General features: G+C 41.9%; 1 protein-coding gene across 1 annotated transcript; it reads left to right on the forward strand.

The window, feature by feature from the left end:
• The first annotated feature begins 966 nt into the window (after window positions 1–966).
• Window positions 967–16521, forward strand: si:ch211-191i18.2 (uncharacterized protein LOC564095 homolog). Its single transcript, XM_039605263.1, has 5 exons — window positions 967–1156; window positions 10073–10159; window positions 10824–10996; window positions 14334–14398; window positions 15767–16521. The coding sequence occupies exons 1-5, from the start codon at window positions 1084–1086 to the stop codon at window positions 15771–15773; spliced, it is 405 nt and encodes a 134-aa protein (XP_039461197.1). The 5' UTR covers window positions 967–1083; the 3' UTR covers window positions 15774–16521.
• Window positions 16522–17733: the final 1212 nt, after the last annotated feature.

A 17733-nucleotide genomic window follows, 5' to 3' on the forward strand; every position in this document is an offset into this window, starting at 1 on the left:
CCCCGAGACGTTTTGGGAAAATATTCTGTGGTTTTGACAAAAGCTGAGTCCTGTTAGTCTGCCATAAAAGTAACACAGCATTTCATACAGAGAACAGCAACAGTCGAACACCGTGAGGGTAGTGTGGTGTAGTGTAGTGGTCTATTGCTGCCTCAGGACTGGGACCATTGCTTTTGCTCTCTACCAGAAAAGCTTGAAGGAGAAAGTCTGACCATCAGTCCCTGTCCTGAAGCTCAAAAACGCTTTGGTTTAGCTGCAGAAGCCACATGGAAGTTTTGTAGTGGCTGAGTCAAAGTCTGGACCTGTATCCATGCTGAAACAAGTCGTTCATGCAGTGTGGCTGAATTAGAATTACAATAGTGAGCTAACACAACTCACTGACATCACACAAGCAGTTATTACACACACAGGGCTGATGAAATCATCAGTTATAGACTGCTTTTTGTCTAATATGAATATTTGTAAGTGTAAGTGTGACAAATGCAAGAAACTCAAAAATCATGAGGGGAGCCAATACTGTGTGAGAGCAGTGTAGCACAGTCCTGAGCTGTCTCTCGTTATTTGATGAACAAACATATTATTATTACAGTGCTGGTGATTTTAATATGTTTGTGTGAAAAACACGGGTCAGTGATTTCCATGTGAAATGCAGCTTGAGTTTTCCCTTCAGTGGGACTGACAGATGTTTGAGATGATCCTTTGTGTGGAGTGAAGCTGCACAGAGGGAGTGAGTGTAACGTTAGCCTGACTCACTGACTGTGAAACTGTGGAAGGGCCCTTTAATGCTGCAGTTTTCAGTGTGATTCATGTCTGTCTGTTTCTTCATGTTTGGCAAACGGGGAACAAGCTTGGCAGGAAAACCAGAACACCCCCCAGCCCCCCACCCCCCGCCTTCTCAGTGTCCTCATCCTCCTCCCCCGCCCCCTCTCTCCTCCCCTTTTCTCTGTGTTCATATTCATTCAGAGCTCCGTTGCTCAGACCATCACACCTCTCTGTCCTCTCTCTGCTTTCTTCATCTCCAGGTCTCCCATCTGTCCCTGTCTCTACCATCCTCATCCTCACTCTGTCTTTCTTTGTCTCTCCATGGGAGTCATGTCCTCCCCCAGGTTCCTGTCACTTCATCTGCTTGGAGCCTTGCTGCTGCTGCTGCTGCCTGGTGAGTCTGTTGCAGCTGTTCTACTTCCTGCTCTAAATGTATTTGACATGTTTGCCCCCCTCTGCTCACCCTGGCTCTGTTTGTATATCAGGCTGAAATGAGCTCCCCTTCTGTCTGTGTAACAGGAAAAGTGATTGAGTAAGAACACAGCGGTGTCATGTGTTTTAGAGCCCACACTTCCTCTGTGATTGCACTAACCCTAACTCTAATATTCTGATGAAATATTCACAGAAAGTAAGTGAATCTTGGCTGACGCTGGAGTTTCTAACACACAGCCTTCTTTTTTGAGACCAGGAAGGAAAATGCAGCGAATGCTGATGTCTAGTTTACTGTCCTGCAGGGGATTGTTGCTCTGTGAGAAATCTGGATCTGATTAAAGCTAACAGAGCAGAGGAACCTTCCTCCTTAAAAGCCCACTCTGTTCTGATTGGCTAACTTGTGGAAGCCTGCCGGGGGGCAGAACGCAATGAAAGAAGGCTCCTTTTATGCCTCCTTTACTCTGATTGAACACAAGCTGTGTCCCAAAATGTAGGCTGCATCCTTCGGAGGCCGCATTTGAAGGCTGATTACATCACAGTCAGGCGACGAAGGCTGTCCTAATTCGTTGACTCCTTCAAATGCGTCCTCCTTTTCCCCGAATTTGAAGGATGGGTCAGGTGTATCCTTCGTGGCCCATCATATCCCAGAATTCATAGCGCGGCCCAGCCAATTTCAGTTTCCAACAATGGCGGCCGCTACTAAGTTTTAATATTACTGTTATTACTCTTTCTGGGTCACAAAATAAACTTTCAAGATATTTTCAGGCGAGAACGTAGCTGTGTAAACTTCAAATATCTGCTCGGTTTATCAAGACATCACATATTTGCAAAAGTGCTCCGACGTTTTCGGAGACGACTGTTTCCCACCAGCTCGATAGCAAGCCGGGGGGTTCAATGGTCACTCGACCTGGCGAGACCAGCGGACTCCCGGCTTCATCGTTTTCAGACCCCCGCTGTCTTTCACTACTCAGGTTAAACATGATATATAAGTCACTCAGATAAGTTAAAAATGCAACGGGTCCTCCGAAGGATGCGGCCTACGTTTTGGGACACAGCTACAGAGTGGGTGCGGCCCCTGTCCTGTCTTTATGACATCATCCAAATTTAGCAGAAAAAAAGTCTGTATGCGAGCTGTTAGCTCACAGGCACTGCAGGTACATCCACGGACCTCGTTATTCCATGACCATCCACCGCTGGAGCAGGAGATAGGTGACAGGAAATGAGGAGACAAGAATAGGTGCCTTTGCATATCAAAGGTTTCTGTTTGTAGCTGTTTGATTCATATATGTGTTTGTTCTTTTTCTGCCTGTCTTATCACTGAAACAAGCAACAAACAGGCGATTTGGTCCCAGATTTACTAATCGAGGTAAATTAGTGTAAAATCACAAAAATGTGCCAGTGAGTGAACATGTCCTAATGTGCCCATACAGCCAGTCAGTTTTGGTCAATACTAATGAAACTGAAGCACACATTGGAAGATCAATAAGAAATGTTTAGGGACCAAAAACCCAAACAGGCTTTATAAGCCCGACTGACAGTGGAAACAGCAGCTCAGCTCAGGCAGGTGTTTAAGATGAAGGCTTCTGTCTAAGCTGATGGGACTGTGTGGATCCAGCAGGTCGAGGCCGGTACTCTGTTAACAGACACAAAACACAACTTACCACCAACCACATGTTAATGAAGTTACTGCTGCATGGATGTAAGTGTGCACTTGTTTATTTCCTGCATGCTGTGAAAGGCAAATGACTCACAGCCACCTGTGGGCAACTCATACCCTCAGCAGAATCCTGAGTACAAGATTCCAACACAGACTGGTCCTATCGCAAATGTACTCACTGAAAACGTCATAAAGAGCAAAATGATAGAAATTCAGAGGTGGTAGGGGTTAGTTGTGGACTGACACCAGAAACCACTATCTATGCTTCAGGCATTAAATCTAGAGGAACTCTACACTACACTTTAACCTACACCATCACCTGACATGGAGCTCCCTGTAAATGTAGCTTAACTTAACATAAAAAGTAAAGAAGTTTGTGTTTGGTCGGTTATGCCTCTTAGCAGTAAATCTTACACTGCTGGAAAGGTTCTTTGTTTCTCCTTAAAGGGAGCCACATTTGTAAGGAAAATGCATCTGTGTGCTGAGCAGCAGAGGTGAGTATGGATGTTGTGCCCATGAAAAATGGATCATGCTCGAAATAAATCTCTCCAATGTGGCTGAATGCAATGCTTCCAGCCCACTGCTGAAAGCATTGCAAGTTTTGGCCCAAAACTCCTCCACAGCTGGAAAAGTGACAGTTTTCACAAATGTTTGATTGCAGTTGTTGCTGCTGAGGGTGGCCCAGCCAGTTATTAGGTTTGGGGGACAATCACTTTTTCACACATGGAGGTTTGGATTTTCCACCTTAATAATAAACAGCTTCATCGTGTTTACTCGTGTTATCTTTGTCTGATATTTAAATTAGTTTGATGAACTGAAACAAGTGTGACAAACATAGAAAGAAAATAGGAAACGAGGTGGTACCTTACCACTGTACCTACAGCAGCGGTCCCCAACCTTTTTTGTGCCACAGACCGGTTTATGCCCGACAATATTTTCACGGACCGGCCTTTAAGGTGTTGCGGGTAAATACAACAAAATAAAACTAGTGCCGGTACCGAAGAAAAGAAGATTTATTCATAACACACGTGAAAAGACCCAGGAAAACCGAGTTAACAATAAAAACGATAACAAAATAACGCTGAAAACCGATAAAAACCCTGAAAACCATACATTTCACACCTGAGCCTCGACTCTTGCGGCCCGGTACCAAACGACTCACGGACCGGTACCGGTCCGAGGCCCGGGGGTTGAGGACCGCTGACCTACAGGGTAACAGCTTTTGGTGGAGTCAGTGTGATGGTGTGGGGAAAACGAGGCTTGTCATCACTGAAAACAATCTAAATGCAGAGATACCAAGATGAGATCCTGCAGTCCCACATCTCCACAGTCTGAGCCTGTCCTCCACGATGACAACGCTCGACCCCACCGAGTGGATTTATCCCAGGCTACAGTGGAGAGGATGGATCAGCCTGCCTGAAGTCCTGACCACAGCCCTTTTAAACACTCGTGAGCTCAGAGTGTGCCGGTAGTGCCACAGTGAACAACACAACCACACTCGTGATGAATGCTGGCTGGACAATGGGGTTCCATCCACAGCCGTTTGTGACCAAGCTGGTAACCATTTAAGAGGAAATAAACACGTTTTCCCAACAATGTAACACTGAGAAAGAAATAATCGACCAAACACAAATTTCCCTACGTTTTTGTGCAAAGTTATTTCTAATTGAAATACTTTTGTGATAAAGTTGTGACAATTGAACATTCCCACGGTCTGACAGCGCGATCAGAGACATCACCTTTGTGTCCTGCTGCTGTGAACAGACAGAGGCACAAAAGAGACGGGCTGTGTGTGTGTGTGTCAGCTGGTCTTCATTTCCTCCTGTATAATGCACCTTTGTGATTGACAGGCTGCTAGAGATGACATACTTCCTGACTTCCTGTTTGGAAACAATTAATAGTCCACCCCCACAGTTCCCATCCAACCCCACCTCCACCCCCTAAAACCGTGTGTGAGCTTATTGAAATCTGAGAAACAGAAAATTAAAGTCATATGTACACAGTCTGAAACACTCCTACAGACTCTCAGAGTCCAGGAGCCTCTGAAGCCTCATTCCCCCTCATCCACAATGACCGTGATAAGTCCCGTGTCAGCGCATCATCGACCCTGATACTCGGTTTAAGATGCGTGTACTGGGTGTTTGTGTGCACTGTCCCTTTAATCCTGTGTAAAAGAGCGGGTGTGACATGTTGGTCGACATGGATCAGATCAGATCTGGCAGATCATCACAGGCTTGACCTCATTTGTTCTCCCACATTTACACCTTGAAGGGTTATTTAGAATAAAATGAGGAGGCTGTAACTCAGGCAGTAGATCTGGTGTCCTATATATCCAGAGGCTACTGGGTCGATCTCCTAAGTGTACTTGAACAATATGTTGAAACAGAAAGTCGGCCTCTTTTCTTTTCCAGACTGTTAAAATGTATTGTTTAATCAAACTGGCTGGAATCTCCAAATTGTGCATGTCTTGTCCTGGTGTTGGTGTTGGGCTTCTGGCACTATTACAAATATGTAAATGCTCTTGTTGACCACAGACTTTCTACCAAACATTCCAACAAAATCCCAGTGAAGGAGTCCTAACAGGAAGTGTCCAGTTCAAACTCATTTCTGGAAGATTGATGACTGTAGCACTGAGGTGGAAAATGTAGCTGCAAAGCAGCTGTGCTTCCATTTCTGTGTGTTTGGTGTGTTAATTGGGAACACTAACACCCCTGCGAATGCAGGCATCATGTTGAGTTCAGACCTTCAGAGGTTAGCTGAAGGGTTTCGATCAGACTTGAGTTCCTGTCCTCATGTTTTGCATCTGTTTTAGAGGAAGAAGAAGGAAACAGTAACAACAGGAAGTAAATTCAGGATCAAGTGCAGTCCAGCAGTTGTTTTTATATTTAAGAGACTAAGTAACTAAGAAAGTAAAATGTATTTATGTAGCACTTTTCACAGATAAAAAAAAATCACAAAGTGCTTCACAATAAAATAAGAAATGAATATAAAACTTATATCAATGTAAAACAGAAAAACAATCAATTAAATGCTTGTCTATATAACAATGTCTTCAGCTGCTTTTTAAGTGTCAGTGGAGTCTGCACACGCTGCTTAATCACCACCAGCAGCCCATACTGGGGAGCTTGACATACTGGGGAGCTTGACATACTGGGGAGCTTGACATACTGGGGAGCTTGAGCATGTAGGATCCTACAGGTTAAAACCAAAATTTTAAAGTGAAACCTAATGTTTACTGGCAACCAATAAGGAGAAGCCAAACCTGGAGTGATTTATTAAAAACAAGTAAAGAGACTGTTACAGTAATGCAAACAGGAAGAAATAAAAGCATGAGGAATCATCTCAGGTTCAGCCTCTGACACCAGCAGGCTGAAATATTCCTTAGGTGATAGTTCAGAGAGGCTCTCACCACATTAAACTATTGAATGTGACACTGAGGTGTCTGAGGCTTGATTCAACAGAAGAGTCTAAGAAGCTGACACGCTGCCTGATTTATGAAATCATGTTATCAGGAGCAATAATCAAAGTTTCTGTTTTATCAGAGTTTAGCTGGAGGAAGTTGTCGTTTAACCACGGCTTGATGTCTGTCTGGCAATTACTTAAACTAGACAATTTATAAAACTCTTGTTAAGAACAGTGTAAGTGAATTTCATCATCATAGAGAGTATTGGAGATATTATTGTAACGCCTAATGATTTTGGCCTAGGGGGAAAATATAGAGCAAAAAGAGAATTGGACCCAGGATAGATCCCTGAGGGACCCCACAAGGCAAGACGTCACAAAAACAGTAAAAGAGCTGTCAGATAAATATGACACCAACCATTTTAAAAAACCAGCAGTAATCCTAAACAGGTCCTTGAGCCTGTTTATTATGATGCTGTAATCTACAGTATCAAAGTGAGTCCAACACAACCAGGACTGTGTACCCTCCAGAGTCTGCAGCCATCAAGATGTCACTACACACTTTAAGTAGAGCTGTTTCAGTAGAGAGCAATTAAAGAAAACCAGACTGGAAAACATCCATACATTATTTTTCTCCAGGAAAGAGTTAAGTTGTTTTGCTTCTGTTTGGAAGTCCTGGATCCAAATTTCCTTAACTAAAGTCCTGTGTAGATGTCGACCTCTACAGTTTGTTTCCATGAGAAACAAGTTTCTCTTTAGTCCAAACTACAGTTTGGTTTCTGGCTCCTGGTGTCGTTTTGGTAAAAAGCCTGATATTCACCAGATGATAGCAGATGGTTTTGTTTTTTCCCACGATGGGCCAATGAATGAAAAAAAAAGCTTCTGATGTGTAAAACCTTGTCTGGTGACAGGCACACGCTGTTTATACAGATCACTGTTAGAGAACAGAACTTGTGACAAAGTCAGTGGATTTAACGAGCTGCATAGTGAACAGGAAGTGAAGTTTTATTTGTGTTTGTAGAGATAAGACTCTGAGACTCTTTCATGAATCAGTTTGATGGTGTTCAGACAGTGAGCAGAAACTTTTTCCCAGAGAAACTTTGGGCTCAGCTGATGTATGTGCAGGAGGAAGAGGAGCATCCTTGGGGACCGGGATTCCCACCAGAATGTGGCTGAAGGCTTTTCCCATCACTTTCTCTCTGCGATTGGTCCTCTTATTGTCAGCGCAGCGGTCCACCTGCTTCAGTGGCACAGAGTGGAGAATCAGCAACCCCTGCTGGTTGTGTCAGGGTGCCCGTAGCACTCATGTATACATACATGCTTGCATGAATGTGTGTGAGTGCGTGAATGAGGTGAAATGCTTTGAGTGCTCAGGTGAAGTAGAGAAGTCCATGTTTTTAACTATGACATCCAAATCTGGGCAGACCACAGACCAACATTTTCTCTTATTCTAAGAGTTGTTTTCCCATCTTTCCCAACTTTCCCGACTTTTCCTTGACAGAAACTCAGTTTTAAGATTTTCGGACGCCACAGAAATCTACATTTCATCCCTTTAAAAAATGTTTTAAAACCTTCCTGTAGGCTGAATATCCATGTTGTTCCTACAGTAATGGCCTTCAGATTACTTGCTTTGATTTTCCGACTCTGTACTTTTTCCTGAATCATCCGTGTTTTCCAGATGTGCTGATCTAAGAGAGGTTTGTCTTTCTTTGTGGTAAACATGTTCTTCTGTGAGCCCCCCTCTGCTGTCTGCGGACGCTCAGCCATGTCCTGTGTGAGGCTTGTGGTTGTCGGATGCTCCTTGATGACTTGTCACTTCACATCAGTCACACGGCAGCGTTTCTCTGATGTTTGGAAGAAATGTCCAAAATCCTTCAGCTGTGATGGAAGCTGCAAATTTTTAATTCACACAGTGAAAAACAGCTGTCTCACTATTAATGTTACAGCTTATTATATTTTAAGCTGTCTGAGACACAACCCCAGCACACCCTTCAGGCCCTGTTTATAACCTGTGGTGACCAAAGTTTACCCAGCCGCATCGTTTTGGGCTCACGTCTTTGTTACATAAGGCAGGAAATGCCAGCAGTGAGTTAAAAATCTCAGAGCAGCATCTGAATCTCATGTCAAAGTCAAAAGTCTGCACTGTCTCAGTAAGGTCTTGATGCGTGCTCAATAAACCAGGCAAGGAAATCCAGGAAAGCTGATTGTACTGTTCAGTTTCCAGGCGACTTCTCCAGTCTCGCCTGACTGAGCCCAGGTTAGCTGAAGATAGTAATGACATCAATTCAAACCAAAACCATGGTGATGATAGCACTGTTGCCTCAAGATGGTCCTGATTTAAGTTCCAGCATCAGGTCTTTATGTGTGGAGTTTGCATGTTCTCCCTGGGTACTCCGGCTCCCCCCACAGTCCAAAGACATGCAGTTAGTGGGGTTAGGTTAACTGGAAACTCAAAATTGCCCATAGGTGTGAATGGTTGTCTCTCTGTGACAGACTGGTGACCTGTCCAGGGTGTACCCCCTGCCCCTATGCTAGCTGGGATAAGCCCCAGAGCTGCAGCTTTCACTTCACTGGTCACTCACTTCTTGAATAAATGACCTGTTAGATTTGGTAAAGTTTTCCCTGAAGGTTAAACTTGTTCTACACCTGTGCAGTGTTAAACAACATGCAGCATAGCTCAGACACCACCGCGGTGTGATTTAACATTACGTTTACAGTAAAGCTCACAGCTGGAGAAGGTCACTCTTGGAAATGTTAATAACTTAAAACAAGGTGCGGCGAAAGTGGCGTCCAGGCTGTACGAGAGCAGATAGATTCATAACAATAATACGTCTGTGAAAACATGCTGAGGCTCACATCTGAAGACAAACACTCCCCACAGTTTCTTCTGGAGGCCAGTGGAGAAATAACTTTGATGCATGGAGAAATGGAAACAATCCAAAACACTGAAAATATGAGACAACTCCTCAACGGAGCTTCACGGGGTCAGAGAGTCATATTTACTCGAGTCTGCTCCGTCAGACGCACTTTTTTACAAACTTTAACATTTATCCAGATCTCATGGAGCATTTCTTAGAGTTTCCTGTTTTAAATACATACAGAATATGAATCTATTATAGATAATTTAAGGTCAGCATTACCAGCTGCAGCTTAGTGATGGACGGACGAATGCTTCTCTATTTATAATCAAGTCAAACTGAAACTCGTGATTTTGAAACGGTCCCTGTGGCTCATGTTTTTCATGGTTATGTGGTAATGTGATGTAAGATTTTATATGATTTGAGAGACATACAGAGGGTTTGTTGTACTGCTGTTTGGGCGCGAGGTGGGGGGGTGGGGGGGTGGGGATTCAAACCTTCACAGAGCTCAAAATAAAAGGAAACAAGATTAAATTCGGGTTTTCTAAGATAAATAAATGCAAAGCTTCATTTTGCTATATATTTTCTCTTTCTTAAAGCAACAGGATATAAAAAGGATAAAATGTCATATTACAACTAAAGAAAGCATATTAAGAAATTAGTTTAAATCAAATCAAACATATGTGTAACTTATAAAAACTAAAAATGCATACATGTATTTTTATTTTATTTTATTTTTTTCAAAATTTTAAAAAAAATGCAAGAAAGAAAAACATAGATTTGAAACAGTCTAAAGAGGAAAATGATTATTTTTAATATTTTTCTCATGATCGTTTGGTTTTGGGAGAACAGCGTTAGTCTCAGTGCGAAGCTCAGCTGAACCTGTGCAGAGAAACTTTCACCCTGTAACACTGAAGCTGTCGCAGAGACAGACACTCATTCATCTGCATTTTGTTCTCAGGTTCTTGGGCTCAGCATTATGATGATTTCACATCATCTCCAGATTACGACTCTGACTACAACTCCACCTTTGAATACAGCTTCTTCAGTAAGTCCCTCTTAAGTTTCTTCACTAACAAAAGAAAATGATTTATCTCCCACAAGGTCGCTGCATCTGACAAATGCTGAGGTAAATGAGGCCTTTATAGTTACTCTTTAATTACAGTTCAATTAAAGTACATACAAAGTTAATTTAGACTCTTCATTACTGACATGTTGTTCTCTTAAGTACACAAACACAGTAGGTCATTGTAGTTGCATTCTTCAGCTGGGAAAATGTAACTTTACCTTGATATTAATACTGTTTGGACTGATGTTTAAATGACATCATTGTTTGTCAGTGTGACACGTGCAGCGTGACAGGGCAGCCCAGTGTGGGCATGCTGAGGGTGTATAATGGTGGGCCACAATATTAGCAACAGTGTATACAGCATGTACAAATATGCAATAAACTGAGTTTCAGTCGCATATTTGTTACACTTGCATGTTTGAAATCATCCAAGTAATCTACAAAAAAAGTTTTAAGATTCATCAACTCAAAAACTAAGAAAAATGTATCAAACTGTGAATATGGAATTAAACATTTTATTACTTCAAATCTACGGCCCAATAGTTGTTATTATTATTACTGTTTTCAGTGAAACGATGGGAGTCGTTTAGCTGTGAGAGGACGCGGTGATGCACAGCTGGTGGATGTTTGTTGGTGTTTGCAGGTAATACGAGCAGCGAGGACCTGGACAGACTTGTGGAACGCTTCCTTGATCCTGACGAAACTACGGAGGGCACTGGAGGACCAGAGGAGGAAGTGACTGTAACCATGGTGAATACAAGAAGAACAACCGAGGGGGTCAACGCTCGTAGCACTGCACCATTTCCTGTATGTTTGGTAAGAGCGAGTGTTGAGAGGCGGGGCCCGACTGTGACTGGCATTTTTGGTGTTTATTGAGACAGATTTGAATCAGGTTGGTACAGTTGTTGTTGGGTTAGGGCATCTTAGTTGCACTGTGACAGTTAAAGGTCACACTTTAGCTATTAGCAGTAGCTCGTGGTCAAAGCAGCCATTTACTTTACCTGAATCCTAGAATCTCTCCCCTGCTAACTATGTCCCTCTATCTATTTTCTTACTGCTTTAATTGAACCTTCCTCCCTCTCTCCCTCACTCCTGTTGGGCCTGCCTGTAAAATGTGAAACAAAGTGACTTTTATAAATATCCTTATTTATCAGGTTTCTCTTCTGAACAGAGCCAGTTCACAGCATCTCTTTAAAGTCTTATGCTTATGATATTGTGGTGATACTGAGCTAAAATCAGAACTACTTTGTTGCTGAGTCCAGTTGAAAAGTATAAATGAATTATGTCTTTTAATGTTGGCATAACGCACAGCAACCCTGATGTGTAAAACAACGAGTTTCCTTGAAAAAATCGTATATTCCCCCTGCAAAGTCCTCCACTTTATTTTTTTCCCATTTCAGTGGCTCTCATACACCATCGTAATTTCAGCTTCTTCACTTCTTCCACATTAAAGGCGTGTGAGTGCACAGTGAAGGTAGTGGAGGGTCTGGTTGTGTTGAGAGATTTGATTGGACAGTACAGTAGGAGTATTGAAAATGAGTGATGGGCTCTGTATCGGACCTTCAATTGACCCAAACATGCATCTACCCACCAGGTAAAAGCCCGGTGTACAGAGATATTTATCATGTTCTGAGGAAGATGAACTCTTTAGCTTCTGCTGAGCTCCTTCATGATTCCTCAGCTCTGGGTTTGGATCAGAGCTGCAGGACCTGCTGATCCACATCCAAGCGGAGTTCTGCTGGTATTTATAGATGTGCTGACTGAGCAGCTGCCTGCAGGCTGAGCCCATCTGCTTTGTGTAAAAAAGAATATGTCTGATCTCTGCTGGCACCAACAAACACAACGCTTCTCAAATCCGTGAATAAAAACAACTAGAGTGCAGTAAAAAAAACACAGAAGAAAAACACAGCAGAAACAGGACAGCAAAGGATCTGTTCATGTTTAAACATTACACAGAGCTGATCTGAGGTCTGCTGTTCTTGGTCTGGTCAAGTTCACTTTGGTTGCGTTCCAGCATTCATTAACTCACAAAAGAACCATAAATCTGCACCACAGAAGAAGAAACGAGTTCACGAACTGCTGTTGATCTCTGTGAGGAAACACACTTCATAATCCTGCCTCTGTGTCCCCGTCAGGTTTCTGAAAACAAAGTCTCTGCAGACCCTCATGGTTGACCAAAAACTGAGTCAAACCTTCAGGTTTAAACCACACATGGTTTCACTTAACTCTCAGTTTATGAATTAAACAAAAACTTTTTAAATATGTTTCTCTTCCACAGCATGTCTGTATCCTGCCCCTTCCTGTTAAAAGGGAGTTTTTCCTTCTCACTGTAACCAAAGCGCTTGCTCATAGGAGGTCATGTGATTGTTGGCGTTTTCCCTGTTTTCTCTGTGCCTTCCAGTATAAAGAGCCTCGAGGCGACTGTTGCTCTGTGTAAAGAAAACTGAATTGAAAAGTTTTAACTTTCTGATGATCCTGAATCTAAATCTCTGTCAGGATTCAGGAACTCCAAAGATGGTGATAAAAGTTCAACTTCCACTGAAAACTTTATTTAGGGGCGGAGTCAACAAACTTTTTTTCAGATTTGATGATGTCTCTATACACGCACCTTTTATGTTTCACTGATCCACAGTCTGTGATTTGTGCCCTGCATAAAGCTAATGCTAGAGTTTAGAAAAGTATCCAGGATGGTCGTTAAGTGGCGAGCCTGTAGAAGGATTTTTGTTCATCATTAGGCTGCCCGCTGCACAAAGTGATGCTGGAGTCGCGTCTTTTATGTCATTTTTGGACCTCCATCTTTGGTCCACTGAGGGGTTGTTTTGTGACGCCAGGCGACATCATCCTCTGAATGTCTGCTGTTGTTGTCGGTAGGACCTCCGTGTAAAAAGTCTGTCTATAAAGTCCAAATTTGGCTGTTGTACAAGTCTTTTTAAAACTTAGGCACCTTTTAGACAACATTTTCATAATGCTGCTGCATGTATGTAATGCAGTGACCTGCAGACAGTTTTCCAAATGTGCACAAAGAGCATCGAGCAGATGGTCCAGTTGATGAACAAACCTCTCATACTTTTTGTCCAAACGTCTCTCAGAGCAGGCGCCCATCACAGCACCATTCACTCCCTCTGACAAAGCTTTTCACAATGAAACAGGATACCTGTAAAAATGAACCTTAAATAATGCAAATGCTCTTTTAAACTTATGAAACACATATTTTAATAAATGAAAGTTTTAACCTGGTTACAAAAAATTAGCTAAATAAAACATTTAAAGAAAATCAGGAAAATGTAAAATAACCAAAAATGTCCCACATGTACTGAATGAATCAACAGGCTAACATGTAATGAATCATGTTTGTTTATACATCATCCATATTCATGTCATGTTGCTGCCCTAGGTCTCCCCTCCTACAAAGTCCACAGTCTGTGATTTGTGCTCTGATTTGTCTGGATCAGTAGAAACATTTAAATCAGTCAAACTTTATTCATCCAGCAGCTTTAACAAAAGCCCTTCAAAGAGCATTACGAGTGACTGACAAGCTCAAACCAGTAAAAAAATTTCCGACAACTATCAGCAAAGAAGAAATAAATCTAACAGTAATAATTCTGATCATTTAAATATAACCTCAAAAGCAGCAGAGATGTGGAAAATACAATAACCTTCTATTTATAGGAAACAAACCAAAAGTGACACCTAGTGGTTTTAACAGGATATGAAATCAGATGGCCGCAGACCTTCATCTGAAACAATGAGAATAATAACTCTTCATCATTCAGAGCAGAAGCATCACAGTGTGGCACAAACAGAGGAGACAGAGATCTCTGTTCCTGTGTTTCATACACAACCACAGGATGAAGCTTTATTAGCACAACAACACCAAACAGAAACAGTGACAACATGTCACTAACTGGTGCACCAGTCTCAGTCACAGTGTGGTTTGCTATCCACACTCAATACAGAACAAACAGTTGTAGTTATGTTATAAATGAACATTAACAACAAGAGATTCAGTTTTATTTATACAGCACCAAATCCCAGCAGCAGTCGCCTCGAGGCACAATAAATATGTTGTCAAATGTCACTTATGACCCACTGAAGATGATGATGACGACTATTTGACCAATTAACAAGCTGATGATGTGTTTACTGTCTGCAGGAAATCAGGACACTGCTCTGGACTCTGATGATCCTGTTGGTCCTGCAGCAGCTGCAACACATACTGTGAGCCAACACACACACACACACACCACATGATCATGTGCAGCCTTGTTCTTGTGTTTGTGTAAAAATGTCAGAAGCAGGAAGATTTAGGTTCCCTGTTTCAGATCATTTAAACATTAGGAGAACCAAACTGTTCACAACAAATCCAGGATAAAGATGTGTTTGGGATCTGGTGAGTTTGTACGTGCTGATTATCTGGAACATATCCTGTTCTGGCAGCTTTGGACTGCAGAGTAATAATTGAACCATCTTAATAATCCAGAAAGCTGAAGTTTCCTCCGTAAGAACTATAAATGTGGCTCAGGTCTGATCCCGGTTCAGTTAAACCTGGATCTTTTTACTGTTGGAGTCATAAAAACAAAGACTTCATGGAGGCCCAATGAGTTCAGTATTAACAGAGTTTTAGCTTTAATAATGAATCCAAATGATACAACAACTTGATAAAAAGTTGGAAGTGTGTCTGTGGTTTGTGAGAGATTTCACGTTTTCAGGATTTAAATCAAAGATTCCGAATAAGCCCAAGTGTGAGTCTGAGTGTGAGCCTGACATTTCCAGTTAAAGATTCAATCAGATAAAAGTTGATGAATGAAAATTTGTCTGCTGTCAGGATAAAAGGTTTTCCCTCTTCTTCTTCCATGTGGAGTCTTTTGTTCCTTTTATTTCATGAATAAATGAAACTCACAGAAATGTCAGATTTTCTACTTTTAGTATTTTCCAGCTTCCACTGGAGCTCTTCTGTTTAACGGGCTGACCACAGGAAGTTTGTTTATCCAAAGCATGTTTTGGTATTTTTATGCAAATTATTTAAGTTTCCAGGTTTGTTTGGGCTGACTTTGATCTTTTCAGTGACATGTGTGTAATCTTTAATATAGCTGATTCATGGCCCCTTTTAGATTTGTCAAAATATAAGATGTGCATAAACATGGAAATGCACAAATTTCAGTCGAAGTAGATGAAAGCTGCTGACCAATCAGCTTCTGTTCTCACAGCATGAATGGATGGAAACAAACATTCAAGCTGTAACAGTTGCTGTTGTGGCTGTTGTAATACAGTGTATCGCCACATGGTGGCGCCTACTGTCTCATGACTGGTAGGTCACCCCATTTTTCTAATTCTTCGTTAAACCATCTCTGATATGGATTCCTCCATGTGTACGTGTGCTCTCGAGTAATGTGTGGTAGAGCTGGCACTTTTATTTTTAATATTTCAAACAAACGAGTACTTGTGTAAAGTTAGAAGTCGTTGCTCATTCGCTATCCACCTGCACACCTCCGCGGCTGGCTTCATCTCCACCACACGTTACAAGGCGTTTGGTTTTCTTTGAATTTGCACAGTTTGATGTTTGATTTGATGTTTTTCATGTTGCAGCTGGTGATAGGTGTCGAATCAAGCCCCTCAGCTCCGTCCTCACTGAACATGGCTGCTCATGAGCACTGCATTGGAGTAGGTGGACCAATCACAGAGCTTGTTTCTGAACTCTTGAACCCAAATGAACTTTCTCACCTTTGTGTGGAATCATTTCAGAGAGAGAAAGTTTGCAGACACACACCTGGAAGATTTCACTACATGGTGACATTTTTATTATGTGTAAAGATGTTTTTTTAATGGAACTGCTGATTAAGCCATACTTTAGAAATGGTGTTTATATTTGTAATAAAAAGACGTTTTTAAAGAAAATATGAAGTTATTTTGTGTCCTTATTGTGCAAACAAACAACATAAGTGTTTGTAGTTGAGTGCAAACAATCACTGTGTTACAGAATAAACATGGGGTCAGCGGGGGCCTGGAGCATATCCCTGCTTTCATTTTTCCTCCAAATCATAAATGTTGTTGGCTGAACTGTGAAACGTCAGCTGAAAGATTTCTATTACAACAGAACCATCACTGTGCAAATGTTTGCATGTGTTCATATTCAGGATCCAGCCAGTGGATTTGGTTTAATCACAGATTTATTTTATTTGTGATACATTTTTGATTGTGCTGTTTATAGTTTTTCTCTAAATCCTGTTTGTTTGCATAAAAAAGACACAAAAGTGACAGAATAAAAACACAATTGTATGAATGAACATTTTTGCAGATACATTTATATATAAACATATTAAAGACAAAGTATTTAAAGTGGACCCCAGCATCCTCCATGGTTACGATCATCGGTTTGTCAGCCACGTGTTTGATTGTTTATTTGGATGTTTGATCTTCCTGTTGAAAAAAACTAAACTGCAGTCCCGTCAAAAACATGCAGGAAATTATTTTTATTAAAAAAATAAACATTTTCCAAAAAGCTTCAAATCTAGCAACAAAATAAGTTTGACAGAAAATAAGCATGAAGAAGAAGACACCTGAACTTCTATAGGTTTGTGAATGTGTCAGCTCGCATCCAAGAGGCTTCCTAGTGGTTGTGGACAAGCAGAAGAAGATGGCCGTAGTGATCGATGTAGCGGTTCCCAATGACAGCAACATCAGGAAGAAGGAACACGAGAACCTCTAGAAATACCAAGGGCTCAGAGAAGAGCTCGAGAAAATGTGGAGGGCGAAGGTAACAGTGGTCCCAGTGGTAATCGGAGCACTGGGTACCGTGACAGATCCCAGGAACAACATCGGAGATCTCTGTCCAGAAGAGCGCAGTCCTGGGAACAGCTAAGATACTGCGCAGGACCCACAAGCTCCCAGGCCTCTGGTAGAGGACCCGAGCTTGAAGGATAGACCGGGGAATTTTTTGATTACTGCTTTGCACACTCTTGGCATTCTCTCGATGAGCTTCATGAGGTCAATTCAATTTCAATTCAATTTTATTTATATAGCGCCAAATCACAACAAAAGTCGCCTCAAGGCGCTTTATATTGTACAGTAGATACAGAGAAAAACCCAACAATCATATGACCCCCTATGAGCAATCACTTTGGTGACAGTGGGAAGGAAAAACTCCCTTTTAACAGGAAGAAACCTCCAGCAGAACCAGGCTCAGGGAGGGGCGGGGCCATCTCCTGCGACCGGTTGGGGTGAGAGAAGGAAGACAGGATAAAGACATGCTGTGGAAGAGAGACAGAGATTAATAACAGATATGATTCAATGCAGAGAGGTCTATTAACACATAGTGAGTGAGAAAGGTGACTGGAAAGGAAAAACTCAATGCATCATGGGAATCCCCGGCAGCCTACACCTATTGCAGCATAACTAAGGGAGGATTCAGGGTCACCTGGTCCAGCCCTAACTATATGCTTTAGCAAAAAGGAAAGTTTGAAGCCTAATCTTGAAAGTAGAGATAGTGTCTGTCTCCTGAATCCAAACTGGAAGCTGGTTCCACAGAAGAGGGGCCTGAAAACTGAAGGCTCTGC

Source organism: Oreochromis aureus, linkage group 22 (genome assembly GCF_013358895.1).
Source record: "Oreochromis aureus strain Israel breed Guangdong linkage group 22, ZZ_aureus, whole genome shotgun sequence".
In the NCBI taxonomy this organism is placed as follows: domain Eukaryota; kingdom Metazoa; phylum Chordata; class Actinopteri; order Cichliformes; family Cichlidae; genus Oreochromis; species Oreochromis aureus.